At 39.9% G+C, this 22,710-nt stretch overlaps 1 protein-coding gene, 1 long non-coding RNA gene and 3 other non-coding genes across 5 annotated transcripts; 2 read left to right on the top strand and 3 right to left on the bottom strand.

The window, feature by feature from the left end:
• The first annotated feature begins 615 nt into the window (after positions 1–615).
• Positions 616–4,310, top strand: ccdc25 (coiled-coil domain containing 25). Its single transcript, XM_023430002.2, has 9 exons — positions 616–798; positions 955–1,002; positions 1,169–1,208; positions 1,581–1,632; positions 2,445–2,520; positions 2,628–2,731; positions 3,051–3,253; positions 3,406–3,451; positions 3,762–4,310. The coding sequence occupies exons 1-9, from the start codon at positions 774–776 to the stop codon at positions 3,789–3,791; spliced, it is 624 nt and encodes a 207-aa protein (XP_023285770.1). The 5' UTR covers positions 616–773; the 3' UTR covers positions 3,792–4,310.
• Positions 4,311–5,505: 1,195 nt separating this feature from the next.
• On the bottom strand, positions 5,506–5,578 carry trnaa-agc (transfer RNA alanine (anticodon AGC)). Its single transcript has one exon. It is a non-coding gene; the product is annotated as a tRNA-Ala (tRNA).
• A 5,717-nt stretch (positions 5,579–11,295) lies between these two features.
• trnaa-agc (transfer RNA alanine (anticodon AGC)) lies at positions 11,296–11,368 on the bottom strand. Its single transcript has one exon. It is a non-coding gene; the product is annotated as a tRNA-Ala (tRNA).
• Positions 11,369–11,788: 420 nt separating this feature from the next.
• trnaa-agc (transfer RNA alanine (anticodon AGC)) lies at positions 11,789–11,861 on the bottom strand. Its single transcript has one exon. It is a non-coding gene; the product is annotated as a tRNA-Ala (tRNA).
• Positions 11,862–13,566: 1,705 nt separating this feature from the next.
• Positions 13,567–17,375, top strand: LOC147817750 (uncharacterized). The gene is made up of 2 exons (XR_015436077.1): positions 13,567–14,629; positions 15,235–17,375. It is a non-coding gene; the product is annotated as an uncharacterized LOC147817750 (long non-coding RNA).
• The last annotated feature ends 5,335 nt before the right edge of the window (positions 17,376–22,710 follow it).

Here is a 22,710-nt window from a genome sequence, read left to right as displayed (position 1 = left end):
CATTGTTTCATAAATGGCGATTTATCAGTCTTTTCATTCACTCTACGCTTATTTTCAAATCAATCTGCTATTTCCCAGTTTTCTATTGCTGTAAAACTCAACATGGCTGGGTTTTGATTAACTTGACAGACTACATTTTTTTTGAATATGTTATCTTGGGCTTCAGTGAATAATGATGGGCACTTTCACAATTTCTATCCTCTTCTATGCTGAATCTACAGCAAAAGAAAAATAATTCTTGGATGTATTGATAATAACAGTAACTGTTTATACAGCCTTACAGTTTTTCTACGATGAATTAATTGAACCTGGCTCAAGGGTTTATATGTTTTAATTGCTTGACACATTGCAACAAATACAGATCAAATCAAACTAAAACAAACAAAAGTCTTAAAACTCTGAGTCCCTCTACACGAGCCAGAGCCCCAATTGGATGGTGGGGGACTCATCATAGTTGATACTGTACATCAGTGGCGCAGATTTCAAACTAATTAGTGATTAATCAAATTATATAGATAGAAACTACATACAGAGTAAACCCCTGACGCCGGACAGTGTCAAATGTATTGAATGGCAAGCTTTTATTTTGAAGACAGACTCATGTACTTCCTGGGTCAACGTGTACATGCGAAAAGTGACAGACAGAGTCTGCTGACAGTAACAACGATCTGTCCGCTCGAAGCTGCTCACATTAAGTTGTGTTCCTAATTATCGTGTTACCTTTCAAACTTCACTCTATTCATCTTTTAGTGGGGAGTTTCAATTCACGTAAAATGGTGTTTTACTTCACAAGTGCCGGTGAGTCAAAGCAGCAGTTAGCTTGTAGCCCGGCTAGCCAGTTACCTTTAAAGCTGTATGTTTTATTTCTCATTTTACGCGATTTTTGTCTGTGTGTTTTCTGTGTTTTATACCAACTAATATTACTGTTTCCCTCAATTATTCCTCTTCTGTCAGTGGTGGAGCCTCCCTACACAATCTACATGGGAAAGGACAAGTATGAAAGTAAGATTGTTAGCGTTATATTACAGATCCACTTCACGCTTTATGCTTTTATTATAATCAGTGACTTGTGCTCTGATCATTATATTATTCTGGCGAGTCAATGTGTATTCACATAGCCACAAATTATGCCACATTAACTTTAACTCGAGGTTGTTTTTGTCATCAGATGAGGATCTTATCAAGTACGGATGGCCTGAAGACATCTGGTGAGATTACACATTCGTGTCTTATCTGAACGTTTCTTTTCAATTAGAGGTTTGTGACTCAAATACACAATAAAGTCTGTGGCTGAACGGTCCCAAAGAGTGTTTACAGGTATAGTTTGGGAATTATCTGTAAACCTGGCACTGTCTGGCATTACAATTCAGTTTCAGGCAATAAGAGGTTTGTTATAAAATAAAATAATAATATCACAATATTAAAGTGGACCCAGTCTGCCCTGTCACAGTCACCCATCATCACTTCAGTAGTTAAATCCTGTTCATCATTGTGCTTTATGCTTTATCACTAATGACAAATTGTGTGCTCATCATTGTTCTTTGTATCGCAACTGACGCCTTTTTTCCCTCAATCTGCAGGTTTCATGTGGACAAACTGTCCTCGGCTCACGTTTACTTGAGGTTGCCAAAGGTACGGAGCCAACACACTGAATGACAATGAACCTGAAATACTAAGATTTGAACACATTCAGATACACATCACATCCTATAATTTACATTTCAGCTTATTTAATCTTTGATCTTTGACCACTTTACATGTAGCCTAATGCAAAACACTGTAGTGGGGAAAGAATGCAAGGGAGGTGACCACAGTACTCAAGCTGATGGTGTGTTTTGTGCTTGAACCTCTTTTCTATAGAGTTAATGGCTTGAACAGTGTAGACATTTCCCTGAGCTGCTTCAGGATGTTGCTGCTGCAGCTTTCAACTGGGAATGTAATAACGGCTCACACTATCTCCAGCACTTCTTCTTTGCCTGTGAAATTATACTAGAGTTGAAACAGTCAGTCAGTTAGTCAATCCACAGAATAATAATCAGCTATTGAGACATTAGCTAATCATTGAAGTAATTCTTAAGGCAAACACATTAAATGTTCTTTTGTTCCTGCTTCTGATTTGTGAGGATTTTGCTGCTTTTCTTTGTCTAATGTGACAGAAACCCATTTGGACAAAATGGTTGGACAAAATGAACAATTCAGCAGTTTATCAAGAAAATAATCAGCAGATGAAATGATATTGAATATGGTTGTTAGGTGCAGCCCGGCTTCACAGGCCCATAACAGACACAACAACTGTGGTCATGGTCGGTTTGAATGTTTTGAATGAGGAGGTTGATTGAAGGATGTACATTGTCATCTGCTTGTGTTGTGTGTGGTAACTGTCCATTATCCCTCAACCACACACACTCAGGCGCTGTTGATTGCTCTGTGTGTGTGTTTTCCAGGGTCATGCCATAGATGATATTCCCCCAGAGGTGCTGATAGACTGTGCGCAGCTAGTGAAAAACAACAGCATCCAAGGTAAAGATCTGCCAAACACTGAATCTGAGAACAAGCCACAGCTTATCAAAGTGCATCAGATCTGCTGAGTGTTTTTACTCTGAAACCTGTGTGTTGTGTGCGGACAGGTTGTAAGATGAACAACATCAACGTGGTTTACACACCGTGGGCCAACCTGAAGAAAACCGGAGACATGGATGTAGGACAGATCGGCTTCCATCGACAGAAAGAGGCGAGTAAACCAGCACTGAAATAAAAAACACTCAACTGTTAGACAGTGTAATAAGGATGTAACAGACTTTTATCGAGCTAAATGAACGTGTCATGTTTAAAGAAATGCATTAGCTCACTCTGATTTTCATATTTACATAAATGAATGGGAGCGATCAGCTTCATCTGGATAATAAAACACGATAGAATCTCAGCACAAGTTTTAAAACATATTTACTGCACATTGTCCTCACTCTGCTTCATGTATTCCACATCACAAGTGTTTTATTTATCCTCTGCTAGCAGTTTTAAGCCTTTGACGCCTGTGCTGTGTCTCACAGGTGAAGATCGTGGCGGTGGAGAAGAAGATCAATGAGATCGTAAACCGTCTGGAGAAAACAAAAGTAGAACGCCTCCCCGACCTGGCGGCAGAGAAAGAGTCGAGAGACAGAGAGGAGAGGAACGAGAAGAAAGCTCAGCTCCAAGAACAGAAGAGGAGAGAGAAGGAAGAGCAGAAGAGGAAAAAAGAGATGGAGGATCTCAGGTACATTAATGAATGGTCAAAATGAGACACCGTAGGCTGGAGTGTTTTGGATTTCTTTTTTTCATTATGTATGATCCTACTTTTAAAAGATTGCACTGCATACACATGGTATTTCTTTTAATCCTACTGTATGTTTTGGTCTCCCTCTTCAGGAACTATACGTCACTGATGAAGGATGAAAATATGAAGACTAATGAGGTGAGGACGTCAACCAACCAAGAGAAACCATACTATTTGTCCCATGCTATTTATTATGGAACATGATTCACAGAGAGGAAAAGTCAGGAAATCTAATAAATTCTCTATATGACTTATTTCTTTACAGTTATAGCACTATAAAAAATAATAAACACATTGGAATTTTTCATTTGTTATCATCTAATAATCATAAAAAATAATTTAGATGACACTGACGGGTCTTTTTCTGTTGATCAGAAACAAAAGCACCACATTAAATCCTGATTTCTGCAGTCTTATGATGATGTCCTTCACTGCATGTTGTTTGCAGGATGGCTACGATTCAGATGACTTCATGTAAGAGGTGAAGATGAGTCAGCAAGCAGACAGACTCCTCCTCCACCACTCAGATCTGCTGCCAGGACGCTCCCCTGCTGCTTTTGCTTGCTGTAACTCTGCACTGACATTGGTGAAAAAATGATACCTTGAACTTTTGGTCACTTGGAGCAGAATGCGAACCAGAGAGGGACAGCACCGGGACTTATTCCACATGCTGACTGGTTCAGACACTGCTTCCGAACCGAACCACGCTGGCTGACCTCTTCATCACAGGATAACGCTGTAGAGGAAGAACATGAGACGACAGGAATACTGAGGCTCATTTTGGGGAGAAACACTCAAATAGCTGAACATTGTTTGATTTGGTTTTCACTGCCAGTGCCGACTGATGTTGATGTATGATAAAAGTGGTTTCTGTATAGGTGTTTTAATAACCCTACAAACCGTCTGCTCACTTTCTTCATGTGTTCATTTCTCTGCCTGTCAGATTTTATTAAATATGATTTGATGTATGAATTAAACTCACAGTTGGTAATTGGCATTGCTTGCACTTGTAATTTGCAATTAATCACAAACATTTATATTCTTCTGGAAAGCAACGTAAACCAGTCCCAGCCACTTACATCCATTTACAGAGCCATGGTGCACGAAGCCCCTGAAGTCCTGATAGATTATATTTTTTTCATCTTGTGTGCACAAATATAGTAATGTAATGTAAGACTGTAGTTAACAATTATTTTAACACAATGTCTGTCTTATTCACTAAAACAAAAAGTGGCATCTTCACATTGCTTACTAACAGTCCAAATCCAGAAATTAAAGAAAATAAAACAAAGTAATACGTAAATTCCTTACTTTTGATAAGGGGCAACTATGAAATGTTAGGCATTTTGCTAGAAAATGATTAGAGAAAAAGAAAATAACTGCTGATTAATTCCATGCCCGTCAACTAATCGATTAGTCAATTAACTGTTTAATCTCCATGATCTCAATGATCCTTTTATAATGGACATCTTGTGGGCACAAAAAATTAATTTGTGTGCACAGAACAAAAAAATAAAATCTTTCCAGAATGGTTGTAGCTCTGTAATAGTGTCAGAAGAGCCAAAATATTCACTCCTGACCTTTGTAACTATAGTTTGACATACATTTTTTTTTAACTTGAAGTCTTTCTAAAAGCTCTTAAGAGCTTTTAAACATGTCTCACAGTTTATTGAAAGTCCTGTCAAAAGCAAAAATGGACCTATGGTAGCAGTTGTACAACAGATGAGCGATGTTACAGCAGCATCAGTTTAGACCTGTGTATTTACACCACCAACGAGAACCTCCAATATTATCATACAGTTGAATTAACACTGCTCTGACATTTATTTATTTATTTATTGCTTTATAACAATAAATAAATAAGTATGTAGTCTTCTCTGAACACATACTGCATCAGACATGCTGTGTCCTGGGCCAGTATTTCTGGAGGTATTTTGTTTAATCTTCCAATATTTGACTTATTCTCTTATATATCTACACTACTGTACACTACTGTAATTATGACCATTGGCATGGCTCCATCTGAGGACGTTCTTGACATTGTTGTAACTTGCCCTTGTGGGCACAGGTTCTCTTTGCCATGTTGAAATACGAAGGTAACAGTTGTTTCTCTTAGCTGTTCCACGTTACACGTTTTAGTATGGTAGAGTGCTGCAGATGTGTTATCATTGAGGAGAGAAAGAAGAAATATTTGGAGGATGCGGGCATCGATCCCGCTACCTCTCGCATGCTAAGCGAGCGCTCTACCATTTGAGCTAATCCCCCTGGTTAGAGTGATGTTTCGAACCCACGGACACAAAGTCTTCAATTATTCTGCTTTGACTGCTTCATGTCGTTTTATAAATCAAACCTCTCAGTGCTTTTCATTTTACACACACAGAGTTTTGAGACAAACTTTCCGAGAGTCTGAACGAAAATCGACTTGATTTAGAATCGACGTGATCACCTGCTGACGACTTATTTCGGCTTTTCAAAGCACTACGTGGTTAAAGATGGTAAGAATCGAAGTAACAGGACCCTGATTAAGGTCTTTGACAGTATGGCTGTTGGTTTTGCTAGTTGTTTTTATTTAGACATGACGTATCGCAAGTTTAGGCCCGGATGGTGTGTGTCCGAGGCTGTTGAAGGACGGTGCAGCCCAGCTGGATGAGCCTCTCCAGAGGATCTTTAACTGAAGCCTAAAAACAGGGAGGGTCCCGGTCCTGTGGAAAACATCCTGTCTTGTCAGTGAAGTGATAATCAAACAGTTGTCGAGTTAAAATGAATCAATTTATTACTTTTTTTTTTAAAGTCGTCATCAACACTAATGCATCAGGAAATAACGTGACTTAGTTCTATGTTAACAGTTCTGTATTCCATTAAAATATTGATTGAATAAGTGACAAATGAAAAGGTAGAATGCACTTTTTAATTTAACCCCCCATATTAAGAGGTTATGAGTGCAAAAAAAGCCAATGGGTTGTTTTCAGCAGTTAGGCTACTGAAGTTATATAGTTCAAATTACTTTGAGCCACTGGGAGAAATGCATTACCTCACTAACCCCATAATCTACAGTAGCTGTGTAGTTCTAACTGGTTTCATCCAGATTTTAAATTGGACATAAAGTTTAAGATATGAAATACTCATTTTGATGTTAGAAATTACACAAACATGTTATGGCCTCACAGCATCAGAGCCCCATTCATTGTTATAGAGCAAACTGGGATGATATCACACATTGTAAGGTTCTCCCTTTGGTTTCTACCTTTAGAGGAGAGTGTTGCATGTTCACAAACATTCACCAGTCTGTTCTGGGGCACAGGAATAAGAAATATGAATTATTGAAAAGGTTTGGATTCTCCTTTAAATGCACAATTCATGATTATGATGTAGTGTTCCACTCTCAAAGCATCTGGAAAAATAACAGGCTAAAATTATAAATATCAAAGTAAAGTGGATCGGTGTGTCAGAGAAGACTCTGTAGAAGGACAGAGTGCCAGAAGGACAGTCCACATACACTGCTACTCTGTCAGAGGCAGAGAAGGAGGAGATGGATGTTTCTCTGACAGAGTAACCAAGAACATTAGAGCAGATCAGACTCCAAAACTAATCATTACTTCCAAACAAACAGTTATCAAACTTTCCTTTCCTTCTGATTCCTCTGTAACTCACGGATATACGAACTGCTCCTCTCCGATCAACATCCCAGTAACAGCCACCAGTCCTCTTGTTGTCAGACAGTTTGAGGTTTCTGTTCACTGTGTTTGTGTAAAACGGTAATAAAACTGGCTCATCATCCTCCACTGCAGCACAAAGAAGCTCTGAACCATCTGCTTTCTAAAACTGTCATTACCTCCAAAGTGTCATGTTTTAACATAGGGCTGGACCCAAAATGCAGCAAACACAAGGGAAACGGTGAAAAATGTTTATTAAACAGAAGAACTTACAAACTTCTCCCTCGTCTGTCCTGGTGTCTAAGTGTGTTTGATCTGAGGACAAGTCACACCCTCATAACTTCAAAGTCCAAGTCTAAAAACCATCAGTGACATCAAAACCAATAACCTGTCTGAAGCCCAGTCTGTGCCATGTGCAAATCACAAACCAGGTGATGTGGTTCTAGTATTTGTCCACTAGATGGTGCAAACTAAACATCTAATGCCCTGAGTATCAGCTCAGCTCAGGAGAGGAAGCTGTAAATGAGGTGCAACAATGTGGATGTATAAATCTTATTGATGAAACTCAAAACCACAAACATTAAACAGGATTGACAGAGTAATGACTTGCAGTTGGAGGTCATTCCAACAGGGGAACTATTCACGACCACTAAACACACAACAAGAAGCATAACTGAATAAAGTTACTCTGTGTGCACGAGAGGCACCTGTGTGAGGTGCCGTTAACACACCTGTTCTCCTGCTGCTCTTCAGCCCAGCAAAGTAAAGACAATTCGAAAGAAAATACAGTCATGATTTATGATTTACAACTGCTACATTAAGCAATTAAGCCTATTGAAAGCAAACAATACAATTCTGAAGCCACGTATAGAGAGAGAGAGTTTATCAAATGGTGAAATCAGGCGCCTATAAAGCATTGCCTCACTCACTCTCCAGGTCACGGGTCAAAGGGTTGAATTTCTAGTTGATTCAGGGGCAACAGAATGTGTGTTAATGGAAAAAACTACTCACTGTCAAACCAAAAACAATAGGTAGATACATAAAAACAGTGGGAGCAGGGGGATTCCCCATAACACAGCAGTATACTAAAGACCTAAATTGTGAAGATGAAAATTTTGACTCGTTCGTACATACATTTTTGCTGTCACTATTCTGCACCATAAATCTGTTGGGCAGAGACTTGATGTGTGAAGTAAGCAGTGTAGTCATAATTGTTGGAGTTGGAAATATCATCCAAATGGTAAAACATAGTTTCAGCCCACTTCTGTACGCATATGAGTGGAAACTACTGTGAACTGCATTGTATCCTTTCAAAAATGCTCATCTTGTCTCTACTGCACTTATTTATGCTTTTTTCTTATCGATAGACAAGTGCTTTAAAGTGTTTAGACTGCTGTGTTCCTGCAGTCTTCCTTGGAACAGTTATGTGATGTTGCTGTGATGTGTCTTATCAGCTGTTGTTTAGACAGGCGTGGACGACCACGCCTCCTGCTGTTCAGCCGCTCCTTCAGAACAGCATCCCAGGTATGGGACAACATGTAGTATGTTTTTCAGTGGTCTGAGGAACAGGAGAACCTAAAATCAGTCATATCAGACCACTGCAAAAGGGGAAATCACATCATGAACTGGGAAAAGGCCAAGGTCATTCGATCATAACATGTATGCCCCCTCGTCCCGGTTCACTGTCCTTTGGGCCCGTTTTTGGATCTCAATGGCCTCCCTAATCCAACAGTGGTGCTTGTTGCTCTCTGATCGAATTGACAGGATGACCACGCCTGTAAAAACAATAGCTGATAAGACACGTCACAGCAACATCACGTGACTCTTCTGAGGAAGACTGCAGCAAGACATCAGTCAACATGTCAAGGTAAAAAACATTTTAAAGCACTTGTCTATCAATAAGAAAAATGCATTGTATCCTGCCTGTGACATATTGATACAATTTGCTAAAATATACACACTCACACACACACACACACACACACACACACACACACACACACACACACACACACACACACCCGATCACATGAGCACAGACAGCCTACACTGCACTGCTCATGTATCAGAGGGACAGGATGAAAAGTATGAATATAAAATATCCAGGGAGAGTAGAAAAGAGGAAATGATACAGCTTAAACACCTTTATTGGACGAATGAAAGATGTGAGTTTCTAGATTAAATAATTGACAACCAACTGGAGAGCAAGGAGTTGAACGCTGTAAAGGCGTGAGAAGGAAATGATTCTCTGTGATTATCAGAGCAGAAAGAACAGTTCAGTTCATCCCTATTTTGCATTCCACATGTGTCCAACGGGCTGAGACTCTGCTTTTATGGCTTTTATAGTTTTTATAAATTACACTGTATTTTGCTTATCTGTTCAAAATTGTTTTTATACTTTTAATGTTGTCTCTTTTGATGTATATTTTGTTTAAGGGCATCCTTGAAAAAGAGAGCTTGCTCTCAATGGCCTTCCCTGTATAAATAAAGGTTTGAATGAATAAATGCATGAATGAAAAAGAAAATGTAGAGGGGTTACAATTACCATGTGGTTCATCATTACTGCAGTATGCTGATGATTTAATGCTCTGTTCTCCAACAAACCAGGCCTGCGAAACAGACACAAGAGCTCTCCTGAAACACCTGGCACAAAGTGGTCACAAGGTCAGCTCATCTGAATTACAATGGGCATCACAGAGAGTGACACCAGAGGGCAAATCCCTCTCTCCCAAACAAGCAGAAGCCTCAAACAAAGAAACAGGTTATGAGTTTCCGAGGCATGACGTCATATTGCAGACAGTCGATATCTTCCTATGCAGAAATAGAGGCTCCACTCTCAGACTGATAAAGCAGAGACAGCATTTAATCAGCTCAAAACAATGTTACAACAGGCAAGTTGTTGATGAAAAGTTGGGTTTTATATATTATCTGTTTTGTTACAGGAGCACGGCAGATGCAGAAGGCCAACAAAATGCTTGAGAGCAGTATTAGCCAACAAGTATTACTCTGTCTGTCAGACTCCTGACACCAGGAGACTGGGCCGTGGGGAAGGACTTCAGGAGAAAACACTAGAAGCAGAGGAGGTGGAACGGACCTTTTCAAGTGCTGCTGACAACTGATAAAAGTCCACTGCAGACACCACGTGGGTCCACGCCCGCCAAGAAGATACTGGAGCCATTTGACAACTTCTCTACAGACGTCCACCAGACCTAGCAACTAGAGCAACAGAAAGTGGGAGATACTCTGTCGCCTGCGCTGACCTCCATGCACATCTGTCTCACTTGGGAAATTGCATAGGTAACCACCTTCTGTGTGTAGCAAAAGGAGGGATGGGATACCTCTAGGGCCCGCTTGTCTCCTAGCTGCAGCCTGCACACTGAAGGAGTAGGGAACTGTACAACAACTTAGTGATGACAATGGCACCGCCTGCTGGACAAAACAGACCATGGCACCCGTTTAGACACAGGATACAGCCTCAGAAGAGGCATGTGCTGCCTGCTGCTGCTATCTGTTGCGATTGTTTTTTCCTATATGAAAGACCATGGCTAAGGATCATCTTTGTATGTGCAGTCATAGGGATGACATGTTGCATGGACATCCCCCCATCAGGCTGTCAAGGACATAACTGGACCTAGAGACATCCTACAGGCCCAAGAAGAACAGACAAACAGACTGGCTGTGGGGTTTAAAGGGGTATTGCTCAAATTGTCACACCATTGTGGATTGTGTTAGTTATTTTGTTCAGACTCTCCTGCTGCGTTATTCCCTTAGTCAGAAGACAGAAGATGTAGAGCTAGCATGGTGCAGAGCTCTGTCACATCTGTGATGTTATCCCAGGGTGATGAACCAGTGTCCAACCCCCCTGGATCTCTTTCCAACACCTGACTCGGTTTCTCCATATCTAGATGGATTCCCCGATTACACCAAAGTGTAAATATCTGTATGACACCCCTCCCACTTGCTCTCAAATTATTACTTAATTTTTTTCTGTTTTGTAACTTAACAAAATAAAAAGTAGCATCATTAACAATTAAAGAAATGTGCATTTTGATGTGTTTGCTGTCGAGGTTTTCTTTTCATTTAAAAAATACGATTAAAAAAAATGTATTTGCCCAAACTGCATGCAAGTGTATCATTTCAGACTAATTTAAGAAATACATGAAACTCCATGAGGGACAGCTGAGTTACAAAAAACCTGAGAGGGCAGATTATACAGTATATTAACGGTAATTCACGTGGCAAACTAATGGAATTACTTACTCCAGAGATTTGATGTATTCATTACTCATGTTATAATTACATTGATGTGAAAGTAGCTAAAGAAATGTTTGGAGGATGCGGGCATCGATCCCGCTACCTCTCGCATGCTAAGCGAGCGCTCTACCATTTGAGCTAATCCCCCGTATCGGAAGCTTTTCCATATATGGAAAGTAGCCGGATAGAATGTCGAACCGTCTTCTATATATTTACATTTATTTATTTGGCAGACACTTTTATCAGGAGCCACTGACAAGCAAGAGACATCACGGAAGCTCCAGTGCAGTAGGAGACCTTTAAGTTACTTTTCTACAAACCGCTAATCTGTTTTCTCTTAACGTATAAATCTTAGTGAGCAGACAGTTTTTGTATGACACGTTCTTGTTACCAAAGCACTCATTAGATTACGGCAATTAAAGGAGCAAAGATACAAAGTCACCAGCTGGGAGACAGTCATTTCGGCGTGACGGAGTCTTGTAAGGCACAAGAACCAGAGCCATGGCCCTGACAATACGATACGTGTAAAAGCGACGATTAAACACGTTTCTCAAAGGAAAAATGTCTTTGGAGGATGCGGGCATCGATCCCGCTACCTCTCGCATGCTAAGCGAGCGCTCTACCATTTGAGCTAATCCCCCACGATGCCGTTTAGCTCGTGACGTCATTCTATATAGGTAATTGGTATATATATATGGTTGGCGGCTTCCTAGTATTTTTCGATGTGATGAGTGAGAACAGAGACAGTAAAGACGATTTACAGTATAGAGGATCTTTGGTAGTACTTTCCAAAGGTTCGGGGGGTGTGGTCTGCAGTGCTTAACATTTCTGACTGGTCGCGTCCTCGCTGCATTTTATTTCACCCACGATGTTTAAAAGTCAATTTTTAAAAATTATCTTTTGTGTGTGTGTGTGTGTGTGTGTGTGTGTGTGTGTGTGTGTGTGTGTGTGTGTGTGTGTGTATTGGAGCTTGGGATCACAAAGTTGCTTGTATGGGACCTAACTTGTTGTTATCTGAATGAATAGCTAGTTACAGCCAAAAGTTTTGGATTGTGTTTGTTCATTACACCATGCAAGAGAAGATACACAACTGCACTTTTACCATATCAACTTTATGTATATGTCAGCATTGTGTTTGCAGCTTTTTCCTTTGCCCTCAAGTGACCAAACATCAGTTAATGTAGCTTTAAGCTAAATCGAAAAAGTAGTAGAAAATATATCTATATATATATATATATATATATATAAGACACTGGTTGCAGTGGGATTGGACGCCACAAAGCTCTTCTCAATAAGTAGATAGCATTTTTTATTGTCATGTCTGTCTCATGACAATGAAAAATGCTAGTATCAAGCACAAAGGGTCAGTCTATTTGGGGTTAGGTTAAAATTATAGCAAAGACAGACAGAGAGAGAGAGAGGAGCAGAGGATAGTAAGAGTGAAAAAAAAACAGCATGAAAAGAGACGAGAACAAAAGAAACAAGACAATTCCCCCATGTGTCTGTTTTTCTCCTCTCTTTATTCTTCAGTCTGTGCTTAAATTGTTGTGTTCTCAAGTGGTCTGGCAGGGAGTGCTGGGAATTTTGATCTACAATACAGTATAAGCAGCTCCATCTGAAATTTCTGTGTGCTCCAACCTCAGTAACTCCTCCACTGTGTCAGTCACTGCTCTGTGTTTTGTTTTTACATATAATCATGTTTCCAATTAACCAATTCTGTAACATTCTATACCTCATTTTATCGGCCAAAATCAACCCACTCTGCTTTTCAGGCATGGACTGAACTATTTCATTTCACTTTACCCATGTGATTTGAATTAATTATGCTTCTATAGCCGGTGGCTTAATGGAACAACCTATAATGTCAGGGTACAAAAACATCAGATATTGTTTCATAATGTTGAAGTCCATCCAAGTCATGCAAAAATACACAGAGAACAGATGCTATATAGTATTGTAATGGGCTGGGTCACATGTTAATGAAACTGTGTTACTGTCTTAAGAATGTTATATTTAGTTAAGGTAGAAAGGACTTGTTATTGCAGTTACTGAGTTTTCCAGATTGTCAGTGAATGTGTGTTATGTTTAAAGGCTGTGAGGCCTGTCGGTCATCGCAGCTACCTATGAAAGTGATTTGTGTGTGAGATAACGCACCTGTGATTGGTAGAGAGGGAGGAGGACAAGTTGTTGTTCATTCTTGGGAGCAAGTTTACGCTGTAAAACCAGCTAAGTTTGTTGTTTTGGCGTTGGCCACGTCCCACGGTAGCCTGTGTTCTTTGGATGAATAAAGAGCTGCTGAATAAGCTAACAACCCATAGATTCATTATTGAGGGTTGCTACAGTATTAAAGAAGAGCAAAGAAAATATGGACTGGTGCCTCAAATCATAAATTAAAATATGGGTTCAGATTGCTGTCCCAGGCACCAAAGGGAAATATACATTTTTGGCATCTCTTGACAAGACACTCATTCAAGACTGTAATTAAATGACATGGTGACAGGGAGGACAATTAACTGTCTTGGTGATAAATGATGAGTTTTGGGGAACTCTGTAATTCATATGGATTGGGTGCAGAGGTCTGAACAGACCATCCTGCATTAGTTCAGGACATTCATTGGCCTGAGACACAGATGTGAGCTTGAGGAAAAGTGAATTCCCCCCTCTGATCCCAAGGCCCGTCAGCTGACCACCACACTCTCGTAAACCAGAGCCAGGCCTCTGCCGCGCCTTTGATCACCTTACACCTTGAAGAGCTGCCTCACATTTATCACCACTTTAAAGGGGCGTTCGGAGATCTGATGATCCGCTGCATTCCTTGTTTGTTCCATCATCGTGTTTTCTCAGAAGGAGTTCGTATTTCTTAGTGTAACGCATTGTATTACAAACAAGTATCAGCTTTGGAACATTGGAAAAGAGGGTTACCTGCTATTGAATGTGCACTGTTTACATAAGAGATATACAATATCAAAAACTAATACATTTCTTTCTCATTATTTGTAACTGTTGCTGCTTCAGTAAAAATATCAAAACTTAAAGCTGCACTACACAATACTTTTATATTAGCAATGGATCACAGTGTTTGATGTGAAAGGAGGTGCTTGTAGTTACAAACCCACAGAGGATTATCACGTCTGTAGTTCCCTGAAGCTCTGGAGCATTTAAGTCTTTTAGATGATTATTTTTCAAGTCTTACAAGTTTTCTGTTTTGGTTCACTCTCACTTCTCTGCTCAGCCTTGTTTTCAGTTGCCAGCAGCTGTTTATCTCTGATAAGCCCACTACATGCCACGATACCAGCATCTCACAAACAAAGTCAGCAGCTAGCTGTTGAGCACAGCGCAGCGTTTAGCAGAATAAGATATTCCCCTGAGCAGATGGAAAGGACTAAAAGAGAACGAAAAGGAGAGCCAGGTAGAAAGAAACATAACTGCCAATGAACCCTTAAGTTGCTTTATATGAGCTGGATGTGTAATTAGGAAGCGAATTGCTAACACATCATCCATATCATCTTTACAAGGTGACAATATGTCAGTAAGGTTGTTTCCACACCCGAATGTTTTATGCACATTTTCAATTTGCACAAAAAAATGGAGGAAAAAAAGCATAAAGGCTGAGGTTGAAAAATGATGTAATGACTAAAGGGATGAAAAATGGCATCGTATTAAAACTTCAGATCTGTCTGGACCAATAAAGAGACTTTAATTACTAACATTCACAAAACTGTAGTGGACACGCTCTCATTTATATTTTTTTGTCAAAATTCTCAAATTTTGTTTCAAATTTGCATTAAAATTGGATGGAAACTTAATTACTGGTGCATTTACAGTTTTTTGTGCCCTTCACAATTATCTAAAAAAAAAAAAGAAAGGATCAATCATTTTACTTTCATGACTGAAACAAAGTTTCCAAACCTCGGTAAAGTGCGCACCATTTGACATGAGGAGTAAGAGTATGTTTAAAAAGTATGACCCCACTTTGGCTTTTTCAATAAAAACCCCTGGTGTGTGTCTTTACAGATCCCGGCTGGCGTTTCCTCAGCGGTGTCGTTTAGAAGCAGGAAAGATGGAGGCATTCTTCCTCCCAGGGCCTCCTGTTCTTTCTTTTCCTGTCCTCTTTCCACTCTTGCTCTAAATCACCGCGGCAGGACCTGCAGGGGGCAGAGGGGAACATAAAATATGCAGCTCTGACATGCATGAAAGACTGTGATGGTGCTGCTCAGTGCAAGAGCTGAGGCAAGACAGATACAGATGAATAAATGGATGAGGGTAGGATGGATGGATACCCTGAACTAATGTCCCCCCCCCCTGGAGCCGGACATGTGTAGGGGGAAACGGGGAAATGTGAGGAAGCCTGTTAGTCTTCCTTTCAAACAATGCTTCAACTACATTTCTAGAGTTTCAGTAAAGCTTTATGGCATTTTAAGGTCTGGAAAGTTCAAGTAATTGTTTCAGATGTGAAAGTTATTAAACAGATGGAGCGTAGACAGTGTTTGCAGATATATTTTAGCCTGATTATAATCCAGAATAATGGCGCTTGCCAGATACGAGCATACAACAAGTTCCAGAGAGCGTTTTAAAATAATATGATTGATAATGTAAATGATGTAATCTGAATTGTTCTGCTAAACCTTCCCATCAGGTTCTCCACGGAGCACGAGAAAAACGCTGGAAGTAATTGGCAAATGCTGTTGGGCCCAGGTCTGGTTTGAATCACCTTCAAAAACACACCACTACTTCATCCTGGAGCTTCGCGGAGCCTTATCATAACTCGCCGCTTTTGTTTTTAAAGGCCCATATTTGCATTTTCACTTGCTGCCTCCTTTCACCAGGCAGTAAAAGGTCCCAGGACAGATTGGGCGATCAGTTAGGACAGGAGCAACACTTTCAGACAGCCCATCGTGTGTGAGTGTGAGTCTGAGTGCAAAGAATGACGCTTCACATTAACGCTAAGACACCTGGTATATTGTGAAAGAGATATAAGCGCACAGATATGAAACACCACTGACAGTTTTATATTGCTTCAGTCGAACATAAAAGCGACTGCAGCACAGATGATTTGAACAAGGTGAAGATCAATTGGAAGAGTTACTAACATAAACTGCCAATAGATATAATATCAGATACAAGGTCAAACTATTATTGTGATGTATATACTGTATTACAATAGTCTTTTATAGACTATCATGTCTTTTTCAATGGGTTAGTAACTTTAGCTCTGCTGGTAATGGTGCACCACGTTGGTCCACCTGAAACGCCTCAGCAACTGTTGAGGGATGAGCCACATGGTCCTCAGAGGATGGATCCTGGAGACTTCAGTAATCTTTTGACTTTCATCAAACTCCACTATTTGGTTTTTTACTTTTTTTACTTTTGCGTGAAATATCTCAACAAAAACTGGATGGATTCATGAAATCTGATACAGATACTAAAGGTCTCCAGATGATGTATTGTACTGACATCGGTGATTCCCTGACTTAGATCTAAAGCCACTGAAAGGTCTAAATCTAAATGGGTTTAATACTTTAGCTTATGACCAAATACCTGCAAAACTAATGATATTTCCATCGGCAAAAAGATGCTAAACTAAAGTTGGATTTGCACTTGAAGCCACTGTGAGTCCTGCTGTGGATACATTTGGCGTAGGTTTTGATTTATAGTTGAGTATCAGATTTCACTCCTTGATAAGACCACCGCTAACTGTATTGTACATAATCAGGCCATGCCATGCTTTAATTATATTCCCCACTGTAACTGTCTTTATATTGTTTCATTCAATTTGTAATATAGAGCTGTGACGTGTTTATAGGACTGGGGTTATATGCAGGTAACATTATTTCTGTCTTTATGCTATTTCTTTCATCATGATAAGAGAGTGATGATTGTGTTCAGCTGCAGGTTTATGTCTCTGTTAGACCTGCATTACTGGAAAGGAGACCCCCACTGAGTCGCCCTTAAACTTCCCTAAAGTTGTCTTTATTAACAATCCCCACCTACACCTGCAAGCAGCCCAAACTGACCAATCACAGGTCCGGTGGTCACCACATTGGTTTTTTCTGTAGGTACATTTTTGAGAAGCAACTCCATAGCTATGGCACAACCCATAAATGTGCAACTATAAATTCACCTTAAGATATGAACAATAAATATTACATAAAACATCAGCAGGTTCACATTGTCATTGAGTATTAGCACTCAGATTTTAGCATTTACTCCACAGCACCCTTATATTGTATAACGTGCCTGTCGTCTTGTTTGTCATTCACTTGCATTACAGTCACAGTTACAGTTATTACATTGATCTCTGTGATCTCACTATGTGTAAAGATTAGCTCCACCCCCCATCCACCACCATTGCTCTATCAAAACCGCTCTGAAGAAGGAAGTCAACAGTGCCATCTCGTGCAGTTAGAGAAAAGTAGAAATTAGCAATCATATTGCTTCACAGCGCTTATACAGGGCAAACTGAGTGTCTGGCTCACAAAGACCAGTATCCTGGTCACCTTTCAGAGACTTAGATGTATGCCTATAGCACACACCTGACTGAGCATTAAGTATTTTTTTAAAGTATTCATTTAGGGAATAATAATGAATGAAAAGTATAGAAAACTTTTTCGACCACAGTGTGATTGTTTGGATATAAAACAGATGAACTAAGTCGTGAAGAAGCTGTTACATACATGTCAGGAAGTCCCCTTAAGGAGATTTACAGTGTTAGACAGAGAAATAAATTTTGTTTTATCGTACATTATCTACAGATGAAATCATCATGATTTGATTTTTAACAACTATATTCTCACCAGCTAACGTTCTGTTAGAAACCATCCTGGTCATCCAGTCTGGCCTGAGGTGTATACCATGTCTGATGGCTCCATATTTAATTAAATGGTGAAGTTCGAAATGCACCAAATGAGAAGAAGTTAAACTGTTCATAAAGATTTTTTGGGCCTTTGTTTGGCAGTATAGAGAAAGAAAGGAAACGTGGGGAGAGGCAGTGGGTGAGCACGGTATGATCCGCCAGAAAAGGTTGACAGCCAGAATCAAAGCGGGGGTGCTGTAGTTTTGTGGTATGTGCTTTAAACATTAGGCAAAGACCAGAAAAGAACCTTTTAAAAATGTCTCCAGTAGTTTGTGGTTGATGGACCTTGAACTACATGTGGCACATGGTAGCTAACGACAACGCCTCCGTTCTTAGACCCTGAAAAAGTGAGTTATTGGAGATTCAAGGTTTTCACCTGACAGACGACCATAACTTTCAAGTGACCATTGCCCCCCAAAAAAGAAATAGGACTGTTTTTCAAACTGTCACCATGGCGGCTCAGAGGAAGTGTGGAGTGATTATACTGCACTACAGGGAGTGAGCTTCAAGCTCTGGGGTTTTTTACTGGGGAGGACATAGTGTGAAATGTGTTGGCTGTGTGCGTGTATGTGTGTGAGACATGTGTATAAAAGTGTGTGTTACATTGTCTGTCATTGTTACTTCAGGTCTCGGTAAGCTATGCTTTGTTGGTGCTATTACAACTGTTTGTTTTTTTTTGTTTTTGTGTGTGTGTGTGTGTCTGTGCGTGCGTGCGTGCGTGCGTGCGTGCGTGTTTGTGTGGCAAATTAACTTCTGTCTCGTTCCATTTAGTCTTGGGCCTAAACATTCATGACAGCCCCTCACTGTTGCTGCTGACCTCCACAGCCAGCAGCCTTCAGCTTGTGATCCCCGACCAGCAGGAGTCCTCTTCTCAGCACAGCAGGGAGAAGCAGCTACTGAAGCCGCAGTCACACACTTATAATGACCAAACTGGGCTCGAAGGCCTGAAATGAAGAGGTTCTGTTGCTCTGTTACTCGTAGTTTTAAAGTTAAATTTGAACCTGCGCTGTCTCTCAGTGTGATCTGCTGTATATGTGCCCAGACCAACAGAAGCCATCATGGGACATTTCAGCATGGAAAATAATGCAGATGACTGTCTTCACTGATGAGAATTACTGGAGGAATTACTTCTTCCCTTTGTTTTCTAAGTATGGTATCCCCAATAATCGTTTCACGACAGAGTTTCAGTGTGCAAAACTCTCCTTACCTTAAAACACAAAATGCTGTCCTAGCATATATAGAGCACTACATCACAATCTTCACAATGCAGCCACCTTGCTTATTTGTAGCTCTACACCGCACTGAATCAATTTAACACATTTGCAAGCATTTAGTTTATTTACTGTAACATTATCCAGCTGTGCAACATCGCAACACAATCGCATTGTAATTCCAAGAAACAAAGGGGGCAAATATTTCTTTTGTCTTCCCTCTGATTAGAAACGTTGCTACATATGGAGTGTCTGTTACTGTGTTCAGTGTTTTTCATCATTGCAGTGTGACTGTATTTTAGATCACTAGTCCTGTCACAATATGGCTGTATAGTTTTGTTCAAATCCAAACTTGCATAAAAAACGATATTTGTTACAGCAACAGTTACTGCATCAGTGCGTATCCTTTATAACAGACCATGTTATATAGTTATAGTTATACTGTATATCTGTTTTCAGAGAGGATGAGAAATGCAGAAATATGAATGTAATTTTTTTATTGGATTTTTTAATGCAGTTAAACACAGTTAGGGTTCATTCAAATGAACTAATGTTGGCTGGTGAGAGAGAGAGAGGGACAGGCATAGATGGGGTTAGTGGTTAGGGTGTATAGATAGAGTTATATGTGTTTTTCTTCTTGGTCTCAGACTTTTGGAACCCACTGTATATCATATGAACATATTGACAGGCTTCAGGATGGATATATATTTTCACAAGTCTACAATATAAGCATACATACATAAACATACATATTTGTATAGGTTAGACATACAGTATATATCAATATATGAAATTGTTCCAATTTCTAACAGGTTTCAAATATAATTTTTTGTATATGTTTTTATTTTATATTTACATATATTTCATAAATGGAAATTCATTATATGTACATATATTGCCTTTGCGTATGGGACAGGCTACTTCACAGCTATCACTGATCTTATCTCTGTCTATTTTAGCCATCACCTGACATAGCTATCAAATGTCTCCATCTGCCCCCCTTCATGTCGACCTGGCTGCGATCACGATGTAAATCAGTGAAACTGTTTACAGCAGCCGAGGACTTGGATGAAGACCTAGCTGGAATCCATGGTCCATGTCCTGTGAGCAGCCCCCTGAAGACAACACAATGAACAGTCTGACAGTAGCACCACAAACAGGTGTTAAACATTACAGTCATTTTTTTAAATGAGCCTCTTCAGAGCTATGATAAAGTCAGACTGAATGGTTGGAGACGCTGCACAGGAGTAAAATTGCCTGCTGAAGCATTTGGAAGCACAGACTTGTCATAAAGACAAAATGTAGACATAACATAGAGACCCACTAAGAAAAAAACAGCATGAGGCGTCAGCTGTGATGGCTATGTTGCTGTTCAAGTAGATAAAGCAGCACGATGGATTTTTCCAGACAAAGTGGTTATGAGTTACTCACAGGTAGTGACACTCCTGTGGCTGGAGATATAAGAGGCTTACAGCTAGCTCCCAAAAAATGGACAGCAGGGAATGGAGTATTTATTAAAGCTGCTCTATATTAATAACTGATCTTATGACCACTCATGTCACACAGAGAGTGATCACTCCAACTCCAACAAAGGTTTGTTGTCTTACCTGCTTTCTTATAGCTAATAAGTGCGCACAACTTCATCCAAGTTGGCTGGCTCAACTAAATCATACGACCCCAAATATTCCCACACAGGGAGTCAGGTGTCATCATATTTCTCAACTCAGCTGCCTGTCTGTTCTGCCTACATCATGAATGTTGTGGACCACAATACATCACATTAACAGAGCGTCATTGTCAGTTTAATAGAAAAAGGGTGAGTTGTTTTTTCACAGTATCAAAAATCAGAGTTTTGGGTTCATAAAAAACGTAGTATGCCTCAATATTATGATATTGCTCTGTATTCTACTTGCCTTGCACCAACAGACACAATTAGCAGCTAGCTGCTGAACATTGTGGAGTATTTAGCAGCTTAAGAGCCACATATTTTCTCAGGAGTTGGTGGAGACCCAAAGAGAACTAAAAGAAGATTGAATGTTGGACTTACATTCATCACATGGCCAGAAAATATGACTTCAAATGAATACTAATGTTGTTCAGTGTCTGCAAGATGTGTTAATAAGCCACTGTTTGGCAGCACAACATTATGAGTTGACAATATGTCAGTAAGTTTGTTTCCATTCACCTGCGTGCACTTTCAGTTTGTGTAATAGAAAGACGTGGTAGTGGAGTGGAAACAATTTAATGTAACATAAATCATAGAATTAAAATTCTCAGCCATCATTTTAACTGTCCAGCAACACTGACTCAAAATAGCATTAAACAATTGTGCATTTTTGCCAGCTGTATACAGTAATGTATCATGGCACTAAGTCATTGATAAAGTTAAATTTAACATTGACTAAGATCACAGACTAATGACCACAAACATGATTGACTGACTGCTGATCTTATCCTGCAGGTTGAGTGTGAACATTTGAGCAGTTAGAAAAATTCAACTTTCAGCTGCATCTCACAGTCTTCATTAGTGGAGTTAAGTTTGCTGACTTGTCCTGGAAGATACTTTTTTCAGCAGTGGTAGTGGAAGAGCAGTAGAGGACTCTTTTCACAGTCGAGAGCTGAATACCATAAAAGACAACACTTCTTATAATGCTAAATGAGTTTTAGAAACAACGATGGTGGCAGAAGTTAATAACGCTCTTGTGCAGATTAAATTCCTCTGTAAACATTCTCACTGTAGGTCATGAGCAATTGAAGGCAGGCCGAGGTCAAGTAAACACGTTAGCTGGATTGCTTCAGCTCCCCAAGTAGTCGTTGGCCACCTGCTGCTTGTCTGCATGGCTACTGGGCCTCTGGAACCATAACAGTGTTTCTGTTACTGACACTATGCATGCAAAACACATTTAATTCACACAGGCCTGCTTACAGAAATGTGCGTTCCATGTGCAACACATAATTTGTTAAACTTGTTTTGGGTTTGTTGCCTTATTCATCTTTGGTAATAAAATAAGTTAGATAAAGATGTTTGGACACTATAGCACAAATCTCTCCCACACTTATATAGACCTATGCACACCCGCACACACACACACACACAGGCGCTCTAACCTTGGCAGACATATCCATTAGACGGCCCCAGTGCTGCCGCCTGTGAAAAGTGAGATTCCCAAAGTACAGTGTGAAATTAAAGAGAAGAAATAAGGTAATGTCAAAGGAATGTTTTACCATAACATTAGGCCTGTGGAAGGAGGTGATGACTCAGTGTGTATATTTCCCACCATCCAGTGAAGCATAAAGATGACTGAAGACAGTGACAGTGATGGACAAATTAAGGTATATAGGTTAAAGGGGAAACACAGTTACATTGCATTAACAAATTGTTTGAAGTAAAACTTTCAATGTTTTGAACCACTGACCCATTTTTAG

Source organism: Seriola lalandi, unplaced genomic scaffold (genome assembly GCF_002814215.2).
Source record: "Seriola lalandi dorsalis isolate HSWRI2012SDOR001 ecotype SW California unplaced genomic scaffold, Sedor1 jcf7180002054901, whole genome shotgun sequence".
Lineage (NCBI taxonomy): Eukaryota > Metazoa > Chordata > Actinopteri > Carangiformes > Carangidae > Seriola > Seriola lalandi.
Note: the sequence above shows the minus strand (reverse complement) of the source record. Positions and strands in the feature narration are given on the sequence as shown.